Source organism: Pungitius pungitius, chromosome 10 (genome assembly GCF_949316345.1).
Source record: "Pungitius pungitius chromosome 10, fPunPun2.1, whole genome shotgun sequence".
Classification (NCBI taxonomy): Eukaryota; Metazoa; Chordata; class Actinopteri; order Perciformes; family Gasterosteidae; genus Pungitius; species Pungitius pungitius.
This window is the reverse complement of record NC_084909.1, coordinates 16,405,771-16,417,354: the sequence shown is the minus strand read 5'-3', so window position 1 is coordinate 16,417,354 and position 11,584 is coordinate 16,405,771. Positions and strand designations below refer to the sequence as shown.

General features: G+C 40.6%; 2 protein-coding genes across 2 annotated transcripts; one reads left to right on the top strand and one right to left on the bottom strand.

The window, feature by feature from the left end:
- Nucleotides 1–232: 232 nt before the first annotated feature.
- On the top strand, nt 233–3,475 carry LOC134132820 (uncharacterized). The gene is made up of 3 exons (XM_062565063.1): nt 233–490; nt 1,629–1,679; nt 2,101–3,475. Exons 1-3 carry the CDS (start codon nt 314–316, stop codon nt 3,241–3,243), a joined length of 1,371 nt encoding a protein of 456 aa, XP_062421047.1. The 5' UTR covers nt 233–313; the 3' UTR covers nt 3,244–3,475.
- A 232-nt stretch (nt 3,476–3,707) lies between these two features.
- On the bottom strand, nt 3,708–10,381 carry LOC134132803 (G2/M phase-specific E3 ubiquitin-protein ligase-like). The gene is made up of 9 exons (XM_062564909.1): nt 10,122–10,381; nt 8,933–8,983; nt 6,803–7,526; nt 6,102–6,185; nt 5,530–5,816; nt 4,812–5,035; nt 4,430–4,630; nt 4,131–4,320; nt 3,708–4,015 (listed from the first exon to the last, which is right to left on the bottom strand). The coding sequence occupies exons 5-9, from the start codon at nt 5,756–5,758 to the stop codon at nt 3,708–3,710; spliced, it is 1,152 nt and encodes a 383-aa protein (XP_062420893.1). The 5' UTR covers nt 5,759–5,816; nt 6,102–6,185; nt 6,803–7,526; nt 8,933–8,983; nt 10,122–10,381.
- Between the last annotated feature and the right edge of the window lie 1,203 nt (nt 10,382–11,584).

The window sequence follows — 11,584 nt, the reverse complement described above, 5'->3', positions numbered from 1 at the left end:
ATATTAAATCTAAATCTAAATGTTAAATCTAAATCTAAATGTTAAATCTATATCTAAATGTTAAATCTATATCTAAATGTTAAATCTATATCTAAATGTTAAATCTAAATCTAAATGTTAAATCTAAATCTAAATGTTAAATCTATATCTAAATGTTAAATCTATATCTAAATGTTAAATCTAAATCTAAATGTTAAATCTATATCTAAATGTTAAATCTAAATGTAAATCTAAATGTTGAGTTGGCATGTTAGACTCGAGGATCGAACATTCCCATATTTACGGTAATTGTGTTCCCGTTGTGTAACAACGCATGGAGAAAGCGCGGTATTTTAGTCACTTCATGCTGCAAGGCAAGATGGCCAGTCCTGAACTAGCCCTTGTCATAGAGCGAGCTGTTGCAGCTGGCGTTAGGGCGGCCCTCCAAGACCGACCGACGCCTACACCAGGAACAAGTCTCGTCGCAACAGACACCACATCATTGCCGTCGGTAAGTTCGTAAATACGGTTGTTTTTTAAGGGGGAAGGGTAGCTAGCAAGCTAACTATGCTAGCTAGCTAATTCTCCAATTAGCCATGTTGAAGCCTACAAAGCTACCACAGGGATTAATGGCAGGTCTTGACATTAGCACCCGCCAAATGCAGATACATTTCGGCTGCGGCGGGTAAAGCGGTCGCTCCCGTTAGCCACTTTGATGGGTGGAATTCTATATATCTCCGTGTACTTGTTATACGGACTGTCTCGTGTTCAGTGTGTTACGTCTAAGATATTATGTCCCTTAAAATGCTGCCGTAGGGGAAAACGGGTGGTTATAGGCAAAAGGGTGTTGGTACTGTGTCATGAGTGCATCCTCCACCAGCCCAGAATGCTCTGTTACTTTGGTGGCAGCGATGGTTCATGTGCACCGACTACGGCCCGCCTCGACTAAGTGACGCGTCGGCATCTATGCGCCTCCTCGGTTTAGCTTAGCTCTTTCAGATTAGCTAGTAGGCTGAATCCACTTCTGAGAGCTATGCGCCGCCGGAACCAGGCGTAGAGATGAAGACCCGTTTAACAGCTCATGGCTATTCGGCAGATGGTCGGCCAGCTGAGATCCATATTGACCTGCCTGCGCCGTTTTCTAAAATAATAAACTCATTGTAGGGTTGTCAAGCCTCACGCATTATCCGTGAGACACACGCATTTCAACCACCTCACACGCCACACTTTGATAAGGACACGCCAAACAAGTTGTCCTGCTAACGTTGATGCTGCGCACGTATCATTTTCCCCTCGGCGTACGCTCGTTACTAGGCAACATACAGCGCGAACACACGTGTCCGGTGGATGCTTTTGATGAAACAAGGCGCATTTAACATTTAGTGACTGTACATATACATATATATATATACATATATACATAACTATATATATATATGTATATATATAGTTTTTTCTTGATTTGGCTGTTGCTGATTATTTTAACGGAACTGACAACCCGGTTCATAAATTAGACCAATTAATAAAATGTATGCAATACTGCATACTAAAAATAAAAACTCTACCTAGTCAACTAATGACGTGCCTGTGTCGATAGCAAATGTTATTATTTGGAGCACTGCATTAATGTGATGTTTTAATTTCTTTAGGTATCAGCAGTGATTTCATCACCAAGTACAGCGACCACATCACAGAGATCGGTAGGTTTTGAATTCATGAGAGACCTGGTACCAAGCCTGTTATGTTGTTATCAAAACCTCCTCCATCTTTTCACCAAATTCAAGACCTGTCATTTTTTGTAAGCGTGTTTTTTAGTCGTTTTCAAACGAGGTCCTGCGGGTACCATTGAGTAGTATGTAGCTGCAATTGCAAATCTATGAATTATCTAGGTCATATCTTGTCGGAAATGTTGCATTCATACATTTGCAAGAGTCAATTGCCCATATACATTAAGTTAATTTTTCAAGTTAGATAGAGAATGTTTGTTTCTGTTCAGTCACAATTGAAATTGTTTAAACACGGTTGTTGGAACTTAAATCTTTTGGTATCTTAAGTAAAAAGTGAATGACTGTAATTCAAAGCTGTATTATGTTTCAAGTATCCACTTTGCTGTTCTTCCAGGATGGTAACCTTGGACAGCAGAGCTACATTTCCAAACAAGATATCGAAAATGTGCTGTCATTAAAGACCACACTGACAGAAGTTGCTTCCATCCTCTGCATTTCCAGACCAACCCTGTACAAACTCATGAGGGAGCACAACATCTCAAGAACAAAGTTTGTACAATTTAGTGATGAGGAATTAGATTCTGCAGTATCTCAGATTAAAGCAGAACATCCTCATGTGGGAGAGGTCATGCTTAATGGACATATGCGTTCAAGGGACATTGTGGTGCAAAGAAAGAGGTTAAGAGAGTCAATTAAAAGGGTTGATTCTGGGGGTGTTGAGTCCAGGCGGAGAACAACGATATCCAGGCGTGTTTATTCTGTGCCATGTCCAAATTTTATCTGGCACCTGGATGGTAACCATAAACTGATAAGATGGAAATTAGTTGTACATGGTGCAATGGACGGCTACAGTAGGATGCTCATGTTTCTCCAGTGCTCTAACAACAATCGGTCTGAAACCGTTAAACAGCTTTTCACTACAGCAATAAGACAGTTTGGCAGACCTCTGCATATCAGAACTGACTTGGGGGGAGAGAATGTTCTTGTTTGGGAGGATATGCGGGAAAGCAGAGGAGAAGAATCTGTTTTAACAGGAAGCTCTGTACATAACCAGCGCATTGAACGTTTTAACAGGGACTTAAATAATAATTGCAGTCATGTCTACTCACCCATTTTTTATGAACTGGAGTCAATGAATGTGCTAGACTTGGACAATGAAACAGATATATTTGCTCTTCATTATGTTTACATTCCTAGAATTAATCGCACATTAAATGAATTCGGGGCTGCTTTTAATAATCATTCAGTGTCCTCAGAGGGAAACCGAACCCCTCTGCAGCTTTTCACATTAGACCGCCATCTGCAGAACCTCCACAACCCAGACACTGCATTAGAACAGCTCTGTAATGAGCCCGCAGCACCAACTCCTATGTATGGAGTAGATTCATTTTGCCCATTACAAAGATGGGATTTACAGGAGCTTTCCCTCACTGTAAACCCTCTTGAAAATGACCATAACAATGGAAAGACATTATTTCAAAGAGTGCAGCAGTTTGTTTTCAGTAAAATTGTAAGCTCACATTTGCATTCTGAGTAATGCCCTCTTGGATTTTCCCATCAACATTTACCATACATGTTCTGTTGATCAGTCTGCTTATTTTCTACTGTTACTTGTTTGGTTCCCCTCGGGTATTGAAGTTGTGTCATGTGTTCCCTGTCTGGTCGTCATCTAAAGTCTGTTAAGTGCCCATGTGGGATAAGTTTTGATTTGTTTTGTTTTTCCTTCTCTTGATGGAATTTTGAATTAATTTAACCCTTTTTGGAATCATTATTTTTCAGATACTTTGAGTGTAACCTTAATAAAAAAAAAAGTTTCTGCTCACATCTAGTCTTTATTTGGATCATATCCTACAAAACCATCATAGCAACATTTGTAGGTTATCCTAAACATTGTAAAGTTAACTATAGCCACTGGAACATAAATATACAATGCAGTTGACAGGTCAGTAGTCGAAACACACTTAAACCATGTGTGACAATGTGCCGTCACTACAAGTGTCCTTAAATGGTGCTAAACAAGGCTCCATTCATCAGGGCCACCACAAAGCAGTACTCAAATTCGTCATCATCAGCAATGTTTTTGGCATTGACAAATATGAGAAGCTCATTTGAGCAGGTGTGCGCAACCGGATGACGCTTAATCTCGTCATGAATGAAGACGATTTTGGGATTTGGCTGGAATCCAACAGCTGGAATTTTGCTGCTCCCTGTTGCAAAAGCCAGGATGTGACCGAGGCCCAAGTTCTGAACGAAGTCCTTCTCTTCTTCAGTCAGTGTTCTGGCCCCAAGGATTTCACCAAGCTCTTTATCTTAAAACAAAACAACCCACATATGAGAACAACATTATTGCAGCTTCAAAATAATTAGCACACGGTCTCTACAGACACAAGTGGCATGAAGTGAAGAGTGCATGTGCCCACTTACTCTCCACACACTGGAGAAATTCTCTGAACTTTACAACCATGAGCTCCTCTTTTGGCCTTTTGTTGCTGCCCAGGACAGAGTAGCTTGGCTTTAAGAGGCAAGCAAGAACTTCTGCTGTGACCTCATCTCTCTTCTCAGGCATGTCAAGAAAGATTCTCATGCTACGATGTTCCCTCAGAAGTGGAAGTACCTTTCGGGGGGAAGAAAGGAACCATGGGAATAGTTTTTGTTGCAGAACTCGCTGTTGTGTACACCATGGTTGATGTTTGTCCCATAAGTAATACATTACTTTCACTTACTCCATAGTAGGATAGACCATCCATCAGTTGATTGAAGCAACTTTGTTGATGCAAGATGACATGATACAATGTTGCATTCCTAATAAATTCATTTCTTCTGTCCATGGTGACTGGGTTTGGAAGACCCTCAATCTGAAATCTCCATGTGTCACAGCAGTCCAGCGCTTCCTCTAGCTCATCCACTGTGCTTGCTTGTTTGACCTGAAGATGAGATCAATTGCAGAATTTACTATTTAAAAAAACTTTAGAAATTACCTTTTCATGTAACAGCAAACTCAGGAAACAAGATAAGGCCCACATTACCATGGACATTCCAAGAAACAGACAACAGTTGAATCTGTATCCCATGCATATTAAAGCATAATTGGTTTTATACTAATACCTTCTTCAGAGAATCCCTTAACTCCGCGTCAGCTATGTCATCAGGAGTGACACGTACTTGCAGGATATCTTCAGTCACAATGTAGTCCACTACATGTGGTGCAAGGAATGCTGGTGGTTCACCACCTTGGACTATTATGGTAGACATCATCTTTCCAATGGTTCTGTACACTCCGTTTTGCACATGAGCTATGTTCAGCTTTGGAGTAAACCCGTTGGGAGACTCTGAGGAAAAGAAAAACAAACATAACAGCATTATACAACAAAATCAGCTCACCAGGTCAACTGGCATGCATGCTACTTTAAAAACATTTTAAAGACTGTTCAAGTTCAAACAAGCATCGGAGGAATATATTAACTAGTGTCAGTGGCCACCACTGTTCACACATTGCCCCCACAATTCAGTGGCTGGAATTGGAGTAAAGGTGTAGGAAACTAAAATCTTAAAGCTGCAGTGCGTAGGATTTAGTGGAAACTATTGGTGAGGTTTCACAAACGTTGGTGGCCTTTTGGCAAATCCTCAATGCAATGTATGTGTGTGTAAAACCACACACGTACAGTGAAAAATCCTGTAAAGTCCTCAAGAAACACCATCTCAATCGTGTGGCAACGTCAAACTGTGGGAATATTTCTCAAATGCAGGAACTGGAAACTTTAGGTATGGTGAGTGGAATTACAATCTACACAAAATAAGGATTTCCTAGACACGGATATTTTACCTTCAAATGCTCCACTGCCTTGGAAGATAGCCCTCACAAGCAAACGAAAGAACTCTCGTCGTGGCCCTCCCAAATCTTCAGCATCTTCCTCCATTTCATCACTTGCAAACGTGACATAAAGCATTCCAGAGCTCTCTGAAAATCTGGGTCTGTTGAATTGCCGAAAGGCAGTGGTCCAAACATTACTCCGGCTTATGAAGATTGGTCTCGGCGTTGGGGTAACAACCATTTCGGCATGTGCTTTCAGAATTCCAGTTATCTCTTCTCTGGTCAAAACTTCTGAAGACCTTGAAACCAAAACAAACTGAATATAAATAGGATATTTGTCACAGTGTTTTATAGCCTTGTGTACTTAATCCATTTAGAAAATCTGTGTTGCACAATTAAACTAAATACATAGTACTTTGGATAGAAATACGGTGTTAATTATTATAGAGGCACGTTCAATGTGATTTACTACATAAATGGAATAACTAGACAGGAAAATATGAATAATAGTTTGGATAGTATTGTTTAAAGATAATTCAACAGCACTGCATATAATACAAGACATTTTTTTATGAAAAATATACCTTGAATCAAGCAAGACCGACTCTTCCAAAAGACTGCGTCTTATGGCCTCATCCACAGCTTCATCTTCCTCATAATCCACAGGGCTGAAACAGGTGCATTGTTAAATAGTGGGAAATAATTGAAACAATTATTGAACTACTGGAAAAAAAACATGTTTAACATGCAGTGTAATTTCGTAGATTAAATACTAGATAATATATTTGTAAAGGCAATATTATTATATAGTGAACATGCAGACATATACATATCACTGCAACATTTTATTGAACACAAAAAAGTACCGTACAAAAAATCTGCAAAGTGATTAGGGATCACATGTGCATCCAGCCTTCCAGTCTGTCCTTCCCTTCCCCACTCTGCCTGAGCTCTGGACTCTGCCTGCTGATCTGCCTGGGATCTGGACTCTGCCTGCTGATCTGTATGGGATCTGGACTCTGTATGGGATCTGGACTCTGCCTGCTGATCTGTATGGGATCTGGACTCTGCCTGCTGATCTGTATGGGATCTGGACTCTGTATGGGATCTGGACTCTGCCTGCTGATCTGTATGGGCTCTGGACTCTGCCTGCTGATCTCTTCCTTGAGTTTCCATCAGGGATGTACACAATGCCTCTCCCCGAGTCACTGAATGATAAAAAACACTTAGTCTCCCTTCAGATACAAGTCTCACTTCTTGTAATAGCACAAAAACATTGACCAACCTCTCCTTCTCCGTGGTGCAGGATCTTCAAAGTCACTGTCATCAGACACTGCTATAAATTCCTCCTGAGCAGAAAGAGGGTTGTTTACCATTAGCCAAAAAAGTTATTTCATATGTTTTTTATTTTTAATAATCAGATTTATTTCACTTCATGCAAACATTGACACACTGTGTGGGCCTAATATCTTAGAATATAGCAGGGACATACCTGAATATAAACTGTAATACCTCTTATATTACATATTTATGTAAATCAAAAAGAATAATAACTATACAAAAGATTGGAAGAGAAAAATGTTTACCTCGGCAGGTCTCTGCATTCCTGCTAAAATGTACAGGCATGTGTTTGAGCAGATGGACGCAACTTCTTTTCCTCCCCATGGAAAAGAGTTGGTGACCTTGGGTTTCATCAGTTTTTTACATCCCTTTATGGTGCATAAATATTCAAATGGGAATTCCTGGTTCTCCGACAATCCGAACGTGGCTCTAAAGATGGCTGTTATTTCCAATTTTAATTGGACTTCAGACCACTCGGATGAAAATGATATTTTGCCAATGAGGCCATCTTCCGCTAATTTCGTTCTGGTGTCTCCTCTTGGTATGGAGAAGATTGTGTTTGTCGACCAAGGCAAACACACAATGTCCTTTGTGAATGTTTTGTAAGGTCTTCGTCTTATTAACCCCGGTCTTGCACCACTTCGTTGGGGAAAAGATGGAAGAGGTACCTGTGTTAAGAGTGAACAATTTTAAATATGTGAAATCACAACAGGGTCAATGCCCTAACCTCTTCAGCATCTCTTAACATGCATTGCAGAAAGTTGTGGTGGAAGATTTTGCACAGATAATCGTAAAGTAAGAAACAAAGGCTCTGAGTCAAATATGTCTTTCTCTGTTTATTTCCTTGCAAGGGAGGAAAGGTCACAACAGCTACGTGCTCTGCAGACTGTCAAGAACCTCCTTGCCCCCTAACAGAACGAGGCAGTTCTTATACCTAAGTTCAGTTATCGGTGGCGTCAACAGAAACCTTGACCACCTTGTTGAGTATCTACTGCCAGGATACTGGGGACATCTAATCCATGTCATGACACGTCAGTTGTTTGTCCATGGCCAGTAATTTTATGGTTTTTACTAGGGCTGCAACAACGAATCGATGAAATCGATTAAAATCGATTATTAAAAGCGTTGGCAACGAATTTCATTATCGATTCGTTGTGTCGCGCGACTATTATGTTTGAGTATTAAAAGAAAGTTGCGCGCGCAGAGCTGAGAGAAAAAAAAAGTTGAGCGCTCGCGCAGCAGAGCGTTGCTAAGAAAAATAAATAAAAAAGAGCAGAGCTGAGGTAAAGGAAAGACCATCGGAGAGACCCTTAATACTGTTCTGAAACATGCGGAGGCAGAGAAACCAATGCGACCTAAATCCTCCCAGGTATTTCACACTGAAATGGGGGGTGCGGGTCCTAGCGGCAACGGGGGGGGGGGGGGGGGGTGCTGCGGTTGTCTTTGCAGCGCCAGTAGTTTCACGTTCTAATCGCCGCGCTCGACTTCAAGGTGTAACCTTTATTATTGTTCGGTCTGAAACAGCGCGCCCAGTGACGGGTGGTGCAGCAATATTGTTGTCCGGGTGGAAATCAGGAGAAAGGTCGGTCCGGGATATTTTCGTGAGGGGCTTTGAAATTCGACATGGCCTGGTACGGGAGCACCACGGCAATGATTCATGATTTTGTGCCTAATATATTTAATTTGGCGGCTGTAAAGTATACATCATGCAATGTGTGTATGTTTTTTGTGTTAGTCCATTTTATTTGCTTACTTAGGGATGTTCAAGGAGCAATCTGTTAGTGCAAAACATATTTAGAAAGTGCACAGTCAGTTCTATTTTTCAATAAAGGGTTGGAAATTAATGTTTTTACATTTTTTATTTTTTTATCCGATTCATCGATTAATCGAACAAATAATCGACAGATGAATCGATTATTAAAATAATCGTTAGTTGCAGCTCTAGTTTTTACCATGTAGTTATTTATGGTGGTCAATCACAGGTTTACTATAATCGGGGCTGCCCCGCAGCCAAAAGGTTTTGATAACAACATAACAGGCTTGGTACCAGGTCTCTCATGAATTCAAAACCTACCGATCTCTGTGATGTGGTCGCTGTACTTGGTGATGAAATCACTGCTGATACCTAAAGAAATTAAAACATCACATTAATGCAGTGCTCCAAATAATAACATTTGCTATCGACACAGGCACGTCATTAGTTGACTAGGTAGAGTTTTTATTTTTAGTATGCAGTATTGCATACATTTTATTAATTGGTCTAATTTATGAACCGGGTTGTCAGTTCCGTTAAAATAATCAGCAACAGCCAAATCAAGAAAAAACTATATATATACATATATATATATAGTTATGTATATATGTATATATATATATGTATATGTACAGTCACTAAATGTTAAATGCGCCTTGTTTCATCAAAAGCATCCACCGGACACGTGTGTTCGCGCTGTATGTTGCCTAGTAACGAGCGTACGCCGAGGGGAAAATGATACGTGCGCAGCATCAACGTTAGCAGGACAACTTGTTTGGCGTGTCCTTATCAAAGTGTGGCGTGTGAGGTGGTTGAAATGCGTGTGTCTCACGGATAATGCGTGAGGCTTGACAACCCTACAATGAGTTTATTATTTTAGAAAACGGCGCAGGCAGGTCAATATGGATCTCAGCTGGCCGACCATCTGCCGAATAGCCATGAGCTGTTAAACGGGTCTTCATCTCTACGCCTGGTTCCGGCGGCGCATAGCTCTCAGAAGTGGATTCAGCCTACTAGCTAATCTGAAAGAGCTAAGCTAAACCGAGGAGGCGCATAGATGCCGACGCGTCACTTAGTCGAGGCGGGCCGTAGTCGGTGCACATGAACCATCGCTGCCACCAAAGTAACAGAGCATTCTGGGCTGGTGGAGGATGCACTCATGACACAGTACCAACACCCTTTTGCCTATAACCACCCGTTTTCCCCTACGGCAGCATTTTAAGGGACATAATATCTTAGACGTAACACACTGAACACGAGACAGTCCGTATAACAAGTACACGGAGATATATAGAATTCCACCCATCAAAGTGGCTAACGGGAGCGACCGCTTTACCCGCCGCAGCCGAAATGTATCTGCATTTGGCGGGTGCTAATGTCAAGACCTGCCATTAATCCCTGTGGTAGCTTTGTAGGCTTCAACATGGCTAATTGGAGAATTAGCTAGCTAGCATAGTTAGCTTGCTAGCTACCCTTCCCCCTTAAAAAACAACCGTATTTACGAACTTACCGACGGCAATGATGTGGTGTCTGTTGCGACGAGACTTGTTCCTGGTGTAGGCGTCGGTCGGTCTTGGAGGGCCGCCCTAACGCCAGCTGCAACAGCTCGCTCTATGACAAGGGCTAGTTCAGGACTGGCCATCTTGCCTTGCAGCATGAAGTGACTAAAATACCGCGCTTTCTCCATGCGTTGTTACACAACGGGAACACAATTACCGTAAATATGGGAATGTTCGATCCTCGAGTCTAACATGCCAACTCAACATTTAGATTTACATTTAGATTTAACATTTAGATATAGATTTAACATTTAGATTTAGATTTAACATTTAGATATAGATTTAACATTTAGATATAGATTTAACATTTAGATTTAGATTTAACATTTAGATTTAGATTTAACATTTAGATATAGATTTAACATTTAGATATAGATTTAACATTTAGATATAGATTTAACATTTAGATTTAGATTTAACATTTAGATTTAGATTTAATATTTAGATTTAGATTTAACATTTAGATATAGATTTAACATTTAGATATAGATTTAACATTTAGATTTACATTTAACACTTATATTTACATTTAATATTTATATTATTTAACAACTTTTTGTTACTGCCAAACATTGTACTTGGAAAAGTTGTTGCATGTATTTACATGATTTTGTCTCTAAATGTTTGAAAAAGTGACATGTGAATATTGTCCTGCTTTTTTTATTCATATGATAACGCTAAATGTACGAAAACTGCGCAGGATTTTAGAACGTGCAACATTTTACAAACGGCGCCCCATATTCCTGTTCCTCACTCAGTGAGTTTTATGGACAGAGGCAAGGCTGTTAAAGCTCTTGCTGGGTTAATGCAGATGCTGTGCTGCCATGCGGGTCGGGATGACGAGTGAGGTGAGGAGCCTGGTACTGAATATGTATGCTGCTTTCTGGCCTCTGTGAGCGCAGGTTCTCCAACCTCAGGAGACAGGCGTAGTCCGTGTCTCATTGATGTCAGGGGTTAGACAGAGGGTTAGCAGCAGATGGCTCAACAAGTGACAGACATCTGTACAAGATGCTAAGTGTTCATTCTGTGAGAGATAGAATATCAACAACAACAAATCATTAGCATCTGTTCATTTATAAAATGTCTTGACACGTTGAATTCCATACAACATAGGATAGGATAAGGGAGATATACGTTTAAACACACCAGAGCTCACGCTGAGTCATATCTGAAGCCCTTAGTAGGTGGTGGTTTGGCAGATTTAAGAAATGACAATAAGATAGTTTGTCATTAGGATGCATGGTTTCTGTCTCTGCAGTCAGTCAAGATGAGTCGAGTCAAATGTTAGCCCTAAGTATATGGGGCATCCAAAACAGGTCTGAAAGCAATTCTGTGGGTCAAAAGGTCATTCCATGGATTGTGTGTCCTTCCTTTAGCATATTGAAGTGAAAGGCAGCTTTGGGTACCAAACAGG

What these genes read in the sequence shown, in the direction of transcription:
- LOC134132820 (XM_062565063.1), top strand. Translation starts at nt 314, where the DNA reads ATGGAGAAAGCGCGGTATTTTAGTCACTTCATGCTGCAAGGCAAGATG. An exon ending in ACACCACATCATTGCCGTCG is followed by an intron (nt 491 to 1,628) that starts GTAAGTTCGTAA and finishes TAATTTCTTTAG; the next exon opens with GTATCAGCAGTGATTTCATC. An exon ending in CGACCACATCACAGAGATCG is followed by an intron (nt 1,680 to 2,100) that starts GTAGGTTTTGAA and finishes CTGTTCTTCCAG; the next exon opens with GATGGTAACCTTGGACAGCA.
- LOC134132803 (XM_062564909.1), bottom strand. Translation starts at nt 5,758, where the DNA reads ATGGTTGTTACCCCAACGCCGAGACCAATCTTCATAAGCCGGAGTAAT. An exon ending in AGGCAGTGGAGCATTTGAAG is followed by an intron (nt 5,036 to 5,529) that starts GTAAAATATCCG and finishes TCTTTTCCTCAG; the next exon opens with AGTCTCCCAACGGGTTTACT. An exon ending in TAAGGGATTCTCTGAAGAAG is followed by an intron (nt 4,631 to 4,811) that starts GTATTAGTATAA and finishes TCTCATCTTCAG; the next exon opens with GTCAAACAAGCAAGCACAGT.